General features: G+C 46.4%; 1 protein-coding gene across 7 annotated transcripts in view; it reads right to left on the reverse strand.

Moving 5' to 3' along the window:
* MYLK (myosin light chain kinase) overlaps positions 1–17881 on the reverse strand; it is a 257906-nt gene that overhangs the window by 161876 nt on the left and 78149 nt on the right. The window contains exons 1-2 of one of the 7 annotated variants that reach the window (XM_046658087.1): positions 16276–16622; positions 10909–11076 (exon numbers count right to left, since the gene is read on the reverse strand). In XM_046658087.1, the coding sequence (XP_046514043.1) occupies positions 10909–11076; positions 16276–16305 (198 nt within the window). In that variant the 5' untranslated portion in view covers positions 16306–16622. The other 6 variants (XM_046658086.1, XM_046658092.1, XM_046658091.1 and 3 more) reach the window with 6 other exon arrangements.

Genomic DNA, 17881 nt, shown 5'->3' on the forward strand with positions numbered 1-17881 from the left:
TGTAGCTTCCCAAAGTGTCAAGTATGTGATTACGTAATATCTGCCACATTGATGCATTTATTTAATTATCCCCTTTTGAGCACAAACTAGTTCCTTTTCTGTCATTTTAAATAGTGCTCCGAACATCTTTGTACCAACTACTTTTTTCCTTCTTCCATAAGAGTTAACCTATGGTGTCAAAAGCAGGATTCTTGGCAAAGCATATCAACGGTTTTACTGCTCCATAACATTCTGCCAGTTCAAGCCCCAGGAAGGCTAAACCAGCAATCAGTGCTCCCTGCAAAGGAAAAACTCGTCTGTTTCCTCACAGCCCCAACAGTGGGCTCTTGCCATCTTTTACTGTGTTAGTTTTTCAGGTACATAAACACCTTAAAGGTACTTTAATGTCCACTTGTTTAATTGCTCCCAGGGTTGTGTAATGTATTTTGACACAGTGCTGTATATTTTTCTACACTCAGACTTTGTCTACGTTTCTTTCATCGTAAACTGTGTATTCATCTTTGACCATTTATCAAATGGAATCTGGACACTGGACTCAAATATACCAAGTCTTTTTACAGGCATTTTTGTCGTGCTTGTTAGAAATTACAGAAGCAATTCCTATCTACTGTTAAAAAATTCAAGAAATAAGAATGCGTATACAGTAAAAGGTGAAAGTTGAGCGTATAAATTGGCCACAGGTTTCTTTCCCTCTTAACTCTTTCCCCTTCTTGCAATAGTATCACTTCTTTTGACATCACTTTCTGTTCTTGTATCACTAAACTCTGTAATTCTAGAAAATATGCTCTGTGTCCATTTCTTGATTGAAGAATTTAGACAGCACTTAGTGGATTCCCACTACGAATGACGAGGAGTTTTGCTGACTTACACTGCCTCTCTCTCACTAGCCCTGTTTTGATTTTTAGATCTATTGGACATTTATGGCAAGATCACAAACTCAATGCCTACAGAGTCTGGGCAGGAAACACAAGAATAGAAAGTGGGTGGGGCAAGAAATGTCATGAGGCCCTACTTGCCCATCTTTTACTTTCCCACTATTAATACAGACATGGCTAGGGAAAAAGCAAACTCATAAGTGGCAACAGATGCTTGCCCATACGTTGGGAGACAACTAGGAAAGGGGGGGACGACAGCAACCTGGCAAAGACATGTTAGACGCAGAGGGACAGCACCTACTGACCAAGTGTTGCCACGTGGAAGCATTGCCAGTTCTTATTTTTTGAGAAACACCATTCAGAAATGAATTGCATGTGTAAGCTTTCCATTTGTAAATTTTAGCTTGAATTTTTTGAGAACACTGCTAGCCACACACAAAAGAGGGGATCATTTTTGACCTCTGTCATTATGGTTTTAAGTTATATACTCAAACCTCTGTTTTTGATCCATCTATTTTAGATGGTATCTCCTCACTTCCCATTTTATAAGATGAGGACATTAGTGTCCCTACAGTTTTCTCTTCCTCTCTTTTCCTGCCTCTACCTTACCATTCACCATTCCTTTACTTTCGGCTTCCCAAGGCTTACAGAGTTTACTTTCTGTTCTGTAACTATAACACTCTTGAGCTTTGTCTATGGGCTGATTGAAAAAATAGCACAACAATTTTCTCGATAGCAATATTACATTGTATAAATATTTTCTTCAAACATCTGTTAGCCATGAATTAACTGTTCCTGATCTATGATTGAAGAACTAGTTTCCAAATGTAGGTAACTGGTATGAGTTTTCCACCCCTTGGCTGTAGTCCTGTCTCCCTGAATGAGGGGCCTCACTGCAAGCTCCAGGACCCTGAGTGGGGCATGTCTACTGGCAGGCTTCACTTAGAGGGTTTGGGTATGGAGCAACTGGACAGACAGCACATCCAACACACTTCCACCCTGTGGCAAAGTCAGAAGTCTTTCTTCTGAGACACTGGTTAATATCCACGCCAGGAGCTTCCGTTTTCTCCCTATAGATACTTAGTAAACAGTCCTTCCTTTAGCACCGGATTTCTGCTCTACTGTCAACCCCTCGTTTCCAAATCCTTTAATCTCAACTGTACGGCTCTCACTTCTGCTGAAGCCTCACCCCTTACCTGTTTTGGCAGGCAGCGCTGACAAATTCTTCAATGCAATTGCAAGAAAACCCTCTCATCCACGAATGTCTCCTCTCCTGTTCTCAGTGCAGCTCTGCATTTATTCTCTTTTGAACCTCTTTATGTTCACCGCAATGGCATATTTGGAGTGAGGAGAAGTGAAGTCTGTTCAGTCTGCCCTTTTGAAGCAGAAGTGGCCACCGGCGGCTGACAATCGTAAGATTTCGGCAATATTTGTCCTGTCATTTCCCATTCTGCTGCTCTTCCTTTGAATACTTCAGGATAGTCACTGCCTGAATACACCCAGGCAGCCCACCACCAGCCTCCCTCCCATGAGAATTTCTGAGCCACTTGGGATAGACAGCTATGGAAATTTTGGGAGCACATTCAAGCTTGCTGGGATACCAAGATTAGCAATCTTCAATGAAAATGGAAGACAAAGAAAGATTCTCTCACCAAGAGATTCCATTTTTCTTTGAATGAATCTTATGCCCTAAGTAAGTTCTCAAGAACTTAATGTCTTATTCTTATTGTGGATGGAACAATTATTCTCCATATATCTTCGAGCTGTGGGTCACTGGTATATGGGGATGGAATCAAACATAAGAGTGTTCTAGACCAGCCTTGTCCAACAGCAATTTTTATGATTATAGAAATGTTCAATAATCTGTGCTGCCCCACATAGTAGCTGTTAGCCGCACGTGGCTATGGAGCACCTAAAATGTGGCCAGTGTGGCTGAGGAACTGAATTTTTTTTTTTTAAAAATTGGCCCTGAGCTAACATCTGTTGCCAATCATTTTTTTTTCCTTCTTCTTCTCCCCAAAGCCCCCCACTACACAGTTGTATATTCTAGTCGTGAGTGACTCTGCTTGTGCTGTGTGGGATGCCGCTTCAACATGACCTGACGAGCGGTGCCATGTCTGCACCCAGGATCCGAACTGGCGAAACCCTGGGCCACTGAAGCAGAAAGCACGAACCCAGCCACTCGGCCATGAATTTTTAATTTTATTTAATTTTGATTAATCTTAACTTTAAATAGCCACACGTGGCCAGTAGCTATCCTACTGGACAATGCAGCTCTAGACCTTGAACAACTCATCCTCATAAAGGAAGCAAAAGGCAATAAACAATAACTGATAAAACTGTAAAGTCACAAAAAGTAAAAATGAGTCATACATGTAAGTATTATAGGAGTTCAGAGGAGGGAGCAATTATGAGTTACAAAGTTCAGGATTAGATGTATTCTATGTTCTAATGCAGAAAAAAATGACAAAAGATGTTAAGTGAAAAGTGTAAGTTGCAGATCAGTGTATTATATGTGGGCCCACTTGTGTATATAAAAGCATTTGCAATAGATACTTATATTTGCCTAGAAATGTCTGGAATGATATCTTAATTGATAATGGCGGCTAGCTCTGGAGAGTGGAAGTAAAGATCAAGACAGGAACTTTTTTACACGATTTGAATTTTTGTTTTAAAACTAGTTTAACATTTAAACCATTTTTTTCTTTGTAACAAAGTTATAGGCATAGAGATGATTAATGAATAATACATTTTTAAAAGGCCAAAGCAGTCAACTCTTTCCTGTGGTTATTAGTCATGAATGATCTTATGTGATTATCGAGAATATTCCACATCCTATTACCATGGCTCTTCTGTACGCTAATACAGTGGTTTATAAAGGAAACATACTTAAGGAAAGCAGCCTGAAGGAGGAGGAATTTAAATTGGACCTTGGGGCTGGAGAAGATGGAGAGGAGAAGAAAGGGCATTCTTGATGAAGGCATAGCCTGAGGAAGAGGCAGGAGCAGCGATGTAGGGGTGTGGATGGGGAGCAGGGAGGGCAGGAGTGGGATGGGGTCAAGGGAGATAGGACCCTACAAGAAGCATGGACCGAATGCCTATGAACCTGACTGGTAAGAGGTATAGTCTTAGACCCTACCACCTTGGTTCTCAGGGGAACTAAACATTTATTGAACACCCATCATGTGGCAGACATTGTGCTATTCCTGGGGCACAAAGACGAATAAGAAATAGTCCCCGAGTTCAAGGAACCAGATGAGACATGTGAAAGAGATGGCATCATATAGTGAGAGGAATACACGATTTGGACCCCAAAGTACTGCCTCCATCACTAACTGACGTAACCTTGGCAAGTTCTGTAATCAATCTGAACCCCTAGATTCTTCCTCTATAAAAAGTGGGGATAAAGTTGCCTTACCATGAGGCTAAACGACTCAGCTTTCCCATGTCTGCCATCGACAAATGCTAGTTCCCGTCCTGCCACACTCTGCCCCCAGTCCTAACCCCAAATTGACAGGGAAGATAAAATATTTTTCTTGTTTACCCTTTCTCCACAAAGGTGATGCCAGAACAACGTGTCTGCATTGTGGGGGTGTGGGCTGGGTGAGCAGGGCCAGGACTCGGCTGTGTGGGAGGGAGGAAGGGAGGAGGAGACCATGCAGCAGAGCTGGGAGCGATCACAGAGCCCTTCCAGGCCGTGCTGAAGAACTTCGTGCCAGGTTCAAGGACAGTAAGCAGAGGGTGGCACAGTCAGATGGGCACTTTAGGAAGATCATTTAAGTAGCAGTAGGAAGAACAAACTGGAAAGACAGAAGTCAGGAAGCAGGAAACCAGTTTTCAAGGCACTCGAAACCTCGTCATAATCTCCTCTACATTCCAATAGTGCAAATTATTTACTGAACTATTTCAAGCACCTAATTATACTGTCATTTCCTACTGTTTGACATGCACATGCTTTTCTCCAGAAATCACACCAGGAGGGCTCCAAAGGACAGAAGGCAGACCAGATACCTCCTTCAAATCTCTCAAAGTGGTCCCGTGCTTCTGAGTTAGAAGGGAACTGGGAAAGAGGTACTGGGAGAAGGATGTTTCCTACTGGTTAAAGTGGAAATTGAGGAGTTATTCATCCTGTCATGGGTCAAGTCTTCTTGTGTTCCCTTCCTCCACCCTCCAAGACTTAAACATAAACAGGCCTCGATGAGGCCAGGCCAGCCCTTTATTGTGAAGCCCTCTTCAGGAAACATGAGACCCTCAGTCTGGACTGAAACCTCATTTGGGTTGTGCTTCTCAGAAAAAGGCCCTAAAATCTTAGCTCATTTGATTCACAGCACAGCCGGGGCCTCTCATCATGTTTGCTTTTTCTGATAAGAACAAATTCCAGGGCAGAGGGGAAGAAATCTCCAGTAATTTCAGTATTTTTCCCACCATTCAGTATTTTCCCACTCCCTTCATACTTGACATGGTGATAGGGGAGGCACTCCTTGGCACTTTGGCCACCCACAGGGGCATGAGAGCAACTGGAGGAGGTCCAGTCAGCCCTCAGCAATGGTGGGCCTGGCTAGCTATACATGGAGGCCCCCAGCGCCTGGGCCCAGCAGTGGCACCTCCGATGTACTACTCTTCCCACCCAAGCTACACCCTGCACTGTGCGGGTCCTCCTACACATGCGGTGGACAACAGAGACCCTCATCCAAGTTACATGTACCTTCCCATCCCCGAAAGCAAACAGCTTGCCCTTCACCACCCCGCTCAGGCCTAGCGACGTCTTCTCATGGGAAGAGGCCCATACAGGCCTCAGAAGTGGGCTAAGGGCCAGAGGGCAGAGAATTCTGGAGTCCTGGGTACCCAGAACACAAAGAATGGTGTGGCTCTAGTGAGTACAACCCTTAGGCAGACAGATCCCCTGCTCTGAGGCAAGGGTACAGCCAGATGAAGGAACAGGGGTTTCTAGAATGTGGGCTCAGGTTGCCTGGGTCTAAAGGTGGTACTGATGAGAAACAGACCCAAAATTTTATGAGACAATATAATCTCCCCCAGCTTTCAGCTGGCAAAGCCAAAAAAGGGAGGTAGCTTTGGCCTAATCAGTAGACCCTTATCAAATAGGAGTTGTTCAATAATGACATTAACTCACCACTTAAACCCATATGGGTGACTTCCTCTCATAAACCCTAGACCATGTGGGTTCAAGCCAGATGGCCACAGCCAAAGAGGAATGAATTCTTCTAGGATATTTTAACTGCAGGGCCACATTCAACTCAAAGTAAGGCATTTCCCTCACTGTTGGTAGATTTGGTAAGGGTCTAAAAGAGTTTTTTTACTTCTTCTCTGTGCTATGTGTTCTCCCCTACTTATTCCCATCATTTAAAGAAACTATCTCCACATGCATTTCATTAGGTGTTTATCAGTTAGGAACAGTTTTTGCAAAATTTCCTGTGTGTATAACCAAAGCCAAAGATCTTATCTGAGAAAGCTTTAAGCCTTAGGATTTTTGTCTCTTAGCTGATCTTTATGCTTCCTCTACTGCTGTACCCCCATCCAGGCCCACTCCAACCAATCCTTAGGGTTCTGGCTTGTTGCCTCTTTGTTTTAATATGGCTGCCTGACCACCAGACATCACATCTGCATTCAAAGCAGGAAGCAGGGGAGGGGTGGAATATGAGAGCACCAGCGATGTCTTTTGTTTTGTTTAAATCAGAAAAACACGAGCTTTTCCAGAAACTCCACAGCAGACTTCAGCCAGAATGTGTCCACTCTTAGTTGCAAAGGAAGCCTCCACAGCGGCTTCTAAAGGAGAAAAAGGCAAGGGCAAAGGGGACTGGTAATGGGTCACGTGTTCGCTGTTCAAAGTATCTGCCACAAGCAGAAATGTCCTAACGGACGTTAGGGACTGAGACCTGCATTGCTCAACATCTCAGAGTCTGGAGCTTCTCAGAAAAAGACATGAACTGTGCACAAGGGGCACCTGCAGTCCCACCTTAGCATCACCCAAGTCTTCTTGATAGAAAGGGGGTCTTTATTGGAGGAAGGGGTTCATTAAGTCCTTGGCCTAAAAAAAGGCCTAAAAAGGAAATGGGGGCAGAGCAGGCAACGGTTTTGACCTCTTTCAGGAGTAAACACAGAAAGCACAAGATTGAACCAACTTCTAATTACCGGCTTCAGAAGGTCATCAGAAGCAATCCTTTATAACTTTCTCAATCTGTGGTGTCCACTGTGTTTCTACAGTGATGGGCGGGTCCCTGCGTCCCCTTCGGAAAAACGAGGACATCCTAGTACCCTCCACACCCAGGCTTTAGGGCTCAAGCTAGTAGTGGCAACTGTAAAGAGGGGACGAAAGCAGGCAGAGCTCCTGAGGGCCGCCACAAGGAAGAGAAGGATTCCTGCTGGCTGCGAGGGGCACCAGCCTGGGCCGAAGAAGGAACTTGAAGGCTTAACTTTTAAAAGTCTGTCACTCGAAAGAGATTCTGCAAGAGCCCAATTACTGGAGAGCCAAGGTGCAAAGGTCACCATGAAACTGATGCCACGGCTGGTTTAGTGCAGAATGAGCATCCAAAACAGGATGTGTCCCAGGACCTAGAGGGAAGGGTCAGCTGCAAGCAAGGTCACGTAGCCACAGCAGAGAAAGCTAACATGCCCTAGAGGGAGAGAACCACCGACGACGAACAGGGGGTGACCTTGTTTGGAGCTCAGTCCTTTATAACTAGCAACTCCTGCTCAAAGCCCATGTCACTCCAGGTTAACACCACCTCACTCTTCCCTTCTCTGAGGGCACCAGGTCAGGAACACCCCCTACCCAACTTCATCTCTGGTATCAAAGCAACCAGCTTCCTCATTCTGGAATCATTTGAGGTGGCCCTTCCCCGAAGCAAACAGTCCCTTTGTGTCCTTTGCCATAGTGATAACACGCATGTGCAGCATGCTAGTTACAGAGCACTTTTTTTTTTTGAGGAAGATTAGCCCTGAGCTAACTACTGCCAGTTCTCCTCTTTTTGCTGAGGAAGCCTGGCCCTGAGCTCACATCCATGCCCATCTTCCTCCACTTTATACGTGGGATGCCTACCACAGCATGGCGTGCCATGCAGTGCCATGTCCGCACCCGGGATTCGAACCGGCAAACCCCGGGCCACCGAGAAGCGAACCTAACCGCTGCACCACCGGGCCGGCCCCACAGAACACTTTCTGTGACAGCCTTTCCCTCTGCATTTCTTTCTGCAAGTTCTCAGATGGAGCCAGACACTCCACTAACATCTTTCTGGAACTGTCTTCCTTCTGTGTCCTCTACACACCCATAGGCTGTCAAGGTGTTGTTCTTGGTTAATTCCAGGCAGGTGGTAAGTGGGAGCACAGCTCTGCAGACTGACTTTTAAGGAATACATTCATTTTGAGATATAGTCCACATGCAATATACAAAGTCAACTATTTCGTCAATATAAGCAAAATAAAATTTTCACTCAGAGAATGCTATACTTTAAGAATACTGCAGTCAACATTGTGAATGCATTAAATGTCACTGAATGGCATTTACTTGAAGATGGTTAAATTTATATTATGTGAATTTCACCTCATGAAAAACAACACTGTATTACTACACTTTTTTTTTTTGAGGAAGATTACCCCTGAGCTAACATCCACTGCCAATCCTCCTATTTTTGCTGAGGAAGATTGGCTGTGAGCTAACATCCATGCCCACCTTCCTCTGTTTTGTATGTGGAACTCCTGCCACAGCATGGCTTGACAAGGAGTTTACAGGTCCACACCTCGGATCCAACCCAGCAAACCCCAGACCACCAAAGCAGAGCACGCGAACTTCACCACTAAGCCACCAGGCCAGCCCCTTACTACACATTTTAACTTTACCATTTTCTTCTTCAACTCATTTTCTTTACACAGGCCTGTAAACCAGAAATACAGAAACAACTAGTTGTTTCTTCTAAGATAAGGAACTCTCAGTCCATAGCAGGTCTGACCTGCCAACCAAAGGATGATGGTGCAACAAAGAATTCCAGTGTGCTGACTCCTGGCCCAGTACTCCTTCTATGGAGGTTCCAAATCATATAACTCAAAGACATGCCTCCCCCATGACCTTCAAAGTCAACAAAGGAAGCAATGCATCATCACGCAAGTTCTCTCATGAGCCAGACACTCCGCTAACATAAGGAAGCAAAGTCATCATTTCCTCTCCATGTTTGTCTCAATTTGAGGCAGGAGTTCATCTCTCAGAGGCAATAGGGCAGGAGGGTGGGTATGAAAATGAGATCAGTTTTGCTAAGCCTTTTTTGTGGTGAGGAAGATTGTCACTGAGCTAACATCTGTGCCAATCTTCCTCTATTTCGTATGTGGGACACCACCACAGCATGGCAGCAGTGTGTAGGTCCACACCCATGAATCCTGGGCCACCGAAGCAGAGCACGCAAACTTAACCACTACCCCTCCAGGCCAGCCCCTCTAAGTCATTTTTTTAAAGTTGATTTTTAATTTTTTAAGTATAAATTCAGTGTTTTGTAAAGTATTCACAAAGCTGTTGGACCATCATCACTATCTAATTTCAGAACATTTTCATCATCCCAAAAAGAAACCCTGTATCCATTAGCAATCACTCTCTACTCCTCCTCTCCAGCCCTTCGCAACTATTAATCTACTCTCTGTCTCTATAGGTTTGCCTATTCTGGACATTTCCTATACATGGAATTATTCAATATGTGGCCTTTTGTGCCTGGCCTCTTTCACTTAGTGTAATGTTTGCAGTGTTCATCACTGTTGTAGTGTGCGCATCAGTACTTCATTCCTTTTTATGGCTATGTAAGCCATTTCTAAATCCCAAAGGATTCTTCCTGTTGCTTCTTTCCTGCCAGCTGGGGGGATGTGGGGATGGGGGGACCAGAGTCAGGGCAAGAGAAAAGAGCCCTCATCCTGGTAGCTCCCAGAGTGAAGAAGCAGACCCCTTTGCAACATCACCAACATTCTCCCACAGTCTTCTTCAGTTAGAAGATATGACAAGGACTATTATGTCAGATCTACCAGCAAACAGTCTTAACTAGACAGGCCTGTGCAGAGCACACGTTGCAGTGCAGCCCCTGTATGCTCTCCAGATGACCACACAGTCAAACGTGCCGCTTAAACAAACCCAAGAAGAGTGATGCTCTCAACTCTTCCCTTCCACAAGCTTTCAGGGGCCAGCTCTTAAACTGTACATTCACAACCTATGAACAACTCAGCACCTCAGGTGTCTTTTGCTCAGATCAAAGCCTTCTAGCTTCTAAAGCTTTTCCTGGGGTAGATCCCCTGAATTTAATCCCAGCGCAAATATTATTTGCAAACCCCCTGACTTCCACATGCATCTCCGAGTCAAGTTGATGAAGTGACTTCCTGGTGGCCTGAGCCAGCAGGTTACAAAGTCTCTCCAACTGGGCATAACCTTAGAGAGTCTTACAGATCTTCTTCCATGTTCCCTCTTCCTCTCCTTTCTAATATAACGTGGACAAGGAATTATCCTGCCCATTTGCAGAAAAAGGAATGGAGGCCCAGGAAGGGCAAGAGACCAGTATTCATTAGCAAAAGGTGACAGAACTGAAATAAGGGGTCCTATCTCCCATCCCACTGCTCTGGATGTAGCAGGTGGATACACAAGAGGGTCAGTTAACTAAACATTCCTTCCAGGGAGGGAGTGAGAGAAAAAATTACAGCCAGTTGTCAACTGTCCAGATTTGAGGGCACATACTGAAACCCAAGACGTACCCTTCCTGCCACCAGCCCATGTCTTCTCCTATAGTCAGGCAGCACATACCCAGAACATGACCTACATCACCAGCAAAACATCTGTGTCCCTCCCCACTGCCACCCTGAGTTCTCCAATACAGACCAAAGTCAATCATAAACAAAAAGAATAGGGCACATTGGTACATACTCCCTTTATATGTGGGTCCAAAAGAAAACCAGGCCTTCTCCCAGATCCAGCCTGCTGAGGAGAAGGCTCGAGAAGGAGCGACAGCCCCTACCCCATCTCCCCCCAAGCCTTCCATCCAGCCAAGCTCCTTACCCTCCCTTCAAACTTGGCGGTGTCTCCTTCTTTGATGCAGAGGTTCCGAGGGGGCAAAATGAAAGCAGGGGCCTCCTTCAGGGGCATGGAGCCGACTCTCGAGTGATCCGCACTGTGGGAGGTTTTGGAACCGTGTGCCGAGGCAGCCAGCTTCACGTCCCCCATGGTCTGCAAACAGAAAGGGAGGCCAGGTCAGAGGAGACAAAGTACAGCCCTGCCTCCCTGCAGGCAGCGCGCCCGTGTGCTGGTGGGCCCGGGGCCGTGAGTTTTACGGGGAGCCCCGTGAGGTCAGGATCCACCTGGAGCTCCTCTCTGGGAACAAGAGGCTCTGTGTCTCCCGCACACAAGACTGCCAGGGTGAGGCCCAGCCCACCCCAGACGACGGCCCCCAGGGCCACTCCCTGGCCGCCCCAAAACGCCATGGAGAACTTCTAGGAAAGGGGCGGCTGGGGCTAGGACAGAGAAACCAAATGGTTCTCAGAGATTTTAGAACGGGTATCTGGCATCAGGACCTAATAGTCACGGACCCTTCAGAATTAACATCCTTCTTAGGCCCTGGTGGTAGAAAGTAAAAGCCGCTTCTGCATGAACAGTGAGAACTCACGAGCTAAAGAAAAACAGGATCTATACTCCAAGAATGGGAGGAGTTTGGGGTTAGTATGGCAAGGATCCTGGGTGAGGTGAGGTGAGAGTATGTGGGTGAGTGAAGGGAAGGAAGCAAGGGCAGGGAGGACATCCCACTTCTGGGGAGGAGACTGTGAAAAGCCTCAAATGCCAGAGAAGGTCAGAGAAAGGTGTGTTTTAATACTATCCAGGCTAACTCCTCTTTTTATAACTGAGGCCCAGAGAAGGTAAGGCACTCACCCAAAGACACAAAGCAAATGATGGCATCCCTGGCAAGAATCCCTCCGGTTCCTGCCTCCTGGTCCAGGGCTCAGTTGGGACTAGACAAGATGGCGATGGGGACCGGCAGGGTTAGCTGGAACAAAGGGACTTCCTTAGGATTGACTCCAGAAGTGGGGTTAGTACCAAGGACAAATCTGAGTTCTTGGTTGCAAACTACAGAAACTGACTCTGGCTTTCATAAACGGAGAAGGGTCCTGTTAGAAAGATGGGGGTGGGAGGAGCTCCCAAAATCCACAGGAAGGGCTGGAGAACCAGGCTGGGAAAACAGGCAGCAGGCGAGAGAAGCTGGGTGGTCAGATCCCAGCCAAGGTTACCAGACACACGCAGCCACTGCCTGGAATACATCCTAAGGACCCCTGCTCCAGGTGGAAGCCTCACCAGGCTGGGACGGCTCCGGGATGGGGAGCACATCTAACTCTCCATGGAATCCATGACGCTTGGCCTATTGCAGGCGTGCGAGAGACCTCTGCTAAACCAAAGAGGAACAGCATTCCTAGTTTTTATTTTTCTGTTCACTTTTTTGGGATCTTCAGTCATACACTTAAATCTCATCCTGTGAGTTGGGCAAGTTGACACAAATGAGCAGTGGTGTCTGGGGCATGTAATTAGTTTTTTTCAAATTTAGTAATGTCTAACAAAAATAAATGGGAGATACATTTTGAAGTTCAAGTTAAAGTAACAAAGACCTAGATTTGTTTGTAATAGAGCACATCCCCTGCTTGACAAATCCAGTTTTTCTTTCATTGAGAAGGTATTAGCTTTGCAAATACTATCCTTTCCAAGAGATAAGCGTCACAGGTTCCCCGCGATCGATAATGAATAAAAGCGAAACTCAGGTAGCACTTACTGTATGCCAGGAACGTTCCAGGCACTTTATAAATAATAGCTCATTTGCTCCTCACAACACCACCATGTGACAGATAATCTCATCATCCCCATTTTATGCATTAGAAACCGAGGCGCAGTAAGATTAAGAAACTTGCCCAAGGTCATAGCATGGAGTAGGGGGCAGAACTGGCACTTGAACCCAGGCGTCTGGTGCCAGGGCCCCTATTCTTAACCACTGGGCCCTCTTGCCTCCAGTAAGCAGTCAGAGTTGGCTGGTGGGCAGGAGGTCTGAGGTTGGGGTAACAAGGAGAAAGCTGAAAGCTGCTACCACATACATATAAAATTAAGATTTTCTGTGCCAAAACATACCCTGGCAACATTAGAAGATGGATGATAACCTGTGATAAAACATTTGCAACAAAAAGAAACGACAAGGATACTTTACATATAAGAAGAAAACAGTCAGACAGATCAACGGGCAGAGGCTATGACCCGGACCGTTCACAGAAGACAGACAAATGACCACTAGAGAAATGGACGCTGCCTGGCCTCAGTGAGAATCCAAGAGTGCAAATTAAAAACAAGCTATTACCTTAAAAAACTAACCAAATTAACATGCAAAAAGAAAGATAACATAGAACGCTGGTGAGATGGTGGTGAGTTGGGCAAACGCATACCCTGCCAGGGGGATATAAATTGGTACAATTTTTCCAGAAAGCGATTTGGCAAAAAGATTCTGAATAAAATGTCCATCTCTTTTCCCAGTAATCCTACATTCAGAAATGTATTATTGGGAAAGAATTAGAGATGCAGCCCCAAATTTATACACAAGAACGCTAATCAATTATTTATAGCAAAACAAATAGAAAAATAATCCAGTTAAATAGGAATGGAAAAAAAATCCCATTAAATACCTAACAGTGAGAACTGGTAAAATATAGTGGAATATCAGGCAGTTATATGAGCATATATTTACAAAGAAAATAATGATAGGAATTTAATGATATAGAAATTTTAAAACTAAAAATAAGTCTTATCATGGGAAATTTCAAACATAAAGTAGAAAGAATAATAAGCACCTCAAATACCCATCACCTAGATTCAACAATTAACATTTTGCCAATTATTTATACCATTGTGCTTGTGTATGTGTTTGCAGAACCATTTCAAAGTAATCGTGATACAATTTTAAATGCAAGAATCAAGACATATTCGTTCACTCAATTAAAATATATTGACTGAGCGTCTACCATGTGCCAAGCTAGGTGCAAGGGAGACCAGGGTGAAAAACTGCATGTGTGTGGGGCGAGTGTGGTAACACGAGAGTGGGAAAGGAATGTGGTTCTCACATTCTGCAGAGCTATCTAGGAGCACACCCTCTGCCCTCCTCCACTGCCACCGAGGTGATGTGCAGCCAGCACCAAGGGTGGGGAGGAGGTGGGAGCAGGTGTCATGAGGGTCAGACCCTGCCACAAATCCAGGGGCACTGCTACTTTCCAGATGTGGGCTGGCAAGGTACTTCAACTCTCTTGGCCTCAGTTTCCTTTTCTGTAAAATGGGAATGAGAGTATCAACCTCACAAGGCTGAAGGGAGGATTTGAATGAGAGTGGACATAAAACACACAGTGCAGCATAAAAGGCATCCCATATGTGGGAGCCGTCATCATCATCATCATCATCCAGGTCCCAAAGGGAAATCGGTTTCCCCACCCTGCAGGACAGACCCTTCTCACCAAGGCCAGCAAGAAGCCCAGGCCAGCCTGATGATCCTCAGGGCGAGGGCATCTGAGTGGGATTACTGTGTAACAGCAGCAGGAGGCGGAGGGCAGAACTCGGCGAAAAGGTGGGGAAGGAGGGCCTGAGGCCCACTGGCAGCTCCTGCAGCACTGTCGTGTCTGTTCTAGCAGTGCCATTTAACGGGCAGGGTGCATGCCCCTGACACCATGCTGGGCACTAACCTCACTCAGTCCCCACAGTGTCGCGAGGCAGTTCTGACTGTGCTCCTTTCACAAATGAGAACACCAAGGTTCAGAAAGCCAGCTACGCTTGTCCAAGGTCACACGGCTAAGAAGTGGAAACCAAACCCAAGATTGATGGTGGTCATACCCTGCGGGTATCCTGGAGGCCCCAGGACCCAGATGAGTTTCTCCTGCTATCCCAGTAAAGGGAGAGGCAGTAGGCAGAGGCTTGAGAGTTGCACAGAGGAAGGGGGCAGGGAATGTGGTTCCCCTCTGCTCTCAGGCCTGGCTTTGGGAGACACGAGACTCTTCCACCTCTGCTTTTGAGGGAGCTGGAAACTAGGAGTGGTGACATTAGGCTCAGGACCCTCTCTACAAATCCTCTTGATCCAAGACCTCCTGAGGTGCATCTAAATCTGAAGACCCTGGATGCTCTCATCAAAAGAACATGTTTGGCCTCAAGAACACACAAGACAGAAGTCATCCATTCAGAGGAGGGGTCTGGCTTCACCTTAGAAAAGGAACAGGCAAGTCCATATAGCCAGGAGACATCCAGTCCCCTGCGAGGCAGTGGGGGGCAGGGGGCAGTTAGTTAACTATCACGTGGGCAGGACCAGTGCCCAGTCCCAGGCTGGCCAGCACACCAAACAACTCCACTCAGCCCATCGCCCCGCCCACTGCCATGAGCAGTATAAACAGATTCCATCTGCACTGCCAATTAATGGTTACCGACATATTTGGAATGCTCTGTCAAAAAAAAATAATAATAAATCAAACCAAACCATCTTTGTTCCCTTCTAATCCCTTGTCCAGCCGGTGACCACATTCCAATCAGGAACACCAGAGAGCCTGGGTAAATTCTGCAACAAATTCTCTATCCACGGAGCAGTGCTCAGCGGCTAGAATAAAACACACACCCCTCTAGGGGGTTTCATTCAATACCAGTGATCCCAAGATCAAAGGACAGAGAAGGAAGAAGAGAAGAAATGGAGGAGAGGGGTCCAAAATCAGCCGTCTGAGAGCTGGAAGCAGCTGCCCCCACGATGCTTGGGCCAAGCTCAGCTCCAAATTGGGTTTTCACAAGTCACAGAATTTTTTAATCTCAAAACAGCACTGAGTTAATTTGACTTAATTTGATCAAAAGCACTTCAAATTGTCTTTTGAACCCAGAAAGGAGCACTTTCAACTACAGCCAAAAGAGTGCAACTCTGAGGCAAAGAGACTGAGATAAAAGTTAAAAATGAAGAATCAAGTTATATGGCAGAAGAAGTTTAGAGAAACCAGTCGCACCCTCCCACCCAAGGTGCATACATTTTAAATGACCGTCGTCTTCGAGCACCTGGTCAGGCAGTGGAGCATCCTGGAAATATCAAACCTTCCCCACAGGGAAGGGCTCCCCAACAGGCTCTGAACTCGCAGGCTGGCAGGCGACAGCAAACTCACACATCCAGCAGCAAAACCACCCAGGTGCAAACACCCCAGGCAGCGACAGCTCCACTCTCCCCACCTTAATCCTCTCTCCGCAGTGCACTCAAATCCCGACAGATTCCCTAATCACCCCTAATCCCGGAGAGGGGACTGCTCCTTGGCTGTGGCCGTGCCAGGCTGACTTGCTGTGACCCACGGGAGCGAACAGTGGGGCAGGGCCACACACCAGAGAACGGACACGCCTTACCGTGGCCTCTTCCCCAGGCAGCTCTCCCATGAGGTGGGACGCATGGGCAGCCACGCTTTGCCGCTGTGCTGCAGAGATTCCTGTCCAAGGTCCGTCAGAGAAGGACGATTGTAAAGGAGAGCCAGGGACGGGCTGCAGAGCCCAGAGCCAGACTGAGAAAGTTACGGGGCCGTTTGTCTGACTCTGCTCACAGATGTTGCAACTTGCCTTCGCTGGGCAGCCAACTTCACCCGGTCAGGAAGATCTGTTGTTTTAATCCGCCCAGCTGGGGTGACCTTTGCAACCTCTGGCTGCCAGCTGCAGAGGCTCTCAATGGAGTCCGGGGAAACCAGGGGTGGAAGCTCACAGGTTTTTACTTGCTCTGAGCTGCAGATTTCAATCTGAGTGGGGAACAAAGGGAGGACACTGTCGAGCAGAGAGCTGAGCCCTTGGAAGTGCTGGGCACACCCCCAACTCCACATCTGGCCTGGAGCGCCACTCATCCCTTGGCACTTCTGGCCTGGGATTACCACCCAGGGCTCATGGGACACTTGCCTCCTGAGACTCAGCTCCTTCCTCAAGCTGAAGAAGCCTGTTTATGATCTCCGGATTGGGAACAAGCCCAGAGAGCGGATGGACGGGGAACTCCCGGGCTGCAATTTGTCTTAAGGAATCTGGACTGAGATTTGAATCAGGCTCCACAGACTGTGTTCACGTTGCCAACAGGACTTAGCAGCACTGATCCTGACCCTGGGGAGCTTCAAGACTGGTCCTTGATGCATACCTCTAAAACATGGTAGCAAGGTGATGGCCAGCCGCATCCCTCTCCTCCAGGGGAGAGAAGGCATTTCCACCATTCCAAAGGAATTGCTCCTCCTACGCAACTCACACATTGGGACAGACTACTGATGTCCGAATCAGGAATGACATGAATTTAAGCCTTTCCATTGGCTCATGTCTGATTCCTGAGTAACCGGTATTTTCGTGACACCTATTTGCCCCCTACCCTCTAGCTCAGCAGCTGCCAAATTTTTGGTCTCAGGGACCATTTATACTCCTAAAAATTATTGAGGATCCCAAAGAGCTTTTGTGTGTGAATTATTGCTGTCAATATTTACTGTATCAGAAGTTAAAATTAAGAAATATTAATCCATTTTAAAGCATCAATAAGCCCATTATGTGTTAACATAAATAACACTTTTAAAAGAAAAATATATTTTCCAAAACAAAAAAAAGCCTAGTAACAAGAGTCATTCATTTTTGCAAATTTCTTTAATGTCTGGATTATAAGAAGACCGCTTGATTTTCATAGTGGCTTCTGCATCCAGTCTGTAGTGACATCACAGTATTTTTAGCCGCTGGAAAACTCCACTGTACACTGGAGATAGAAGTGAAAAAGGCAAACGACATTTTATTACAAAAATAATTTGGACCTCATGGCCTCTGAATGAGTCTCAGGGATGCCAAGGGTCCCCAGGGCACACTTTGAGAACCACTGCGTTACCCTGTGCCCCAACTCTCCCTGTCACTATCTGCTCTCCACTTTTGCCCCTCCCTAAAAAAAACACATGTGGAAGGGAAAAGAGGTTTTACAGGAGTCGTGGTGTGCAGCTTTGAGGGACTCATG

This window comes from Equus quagga, chromosome 4 (genome assembly GCF_021613505.1).
Source record: "Equus quagga isolate Etosha38 chromosome 4, UCLA_HA_Equagga_1.0, whole genome shotgun sequence".
NCBI lineage: Eukaryota > Metazoa > Chordata > Mammalia > Perissodactyla > Equidae > Equus > Equus quagga.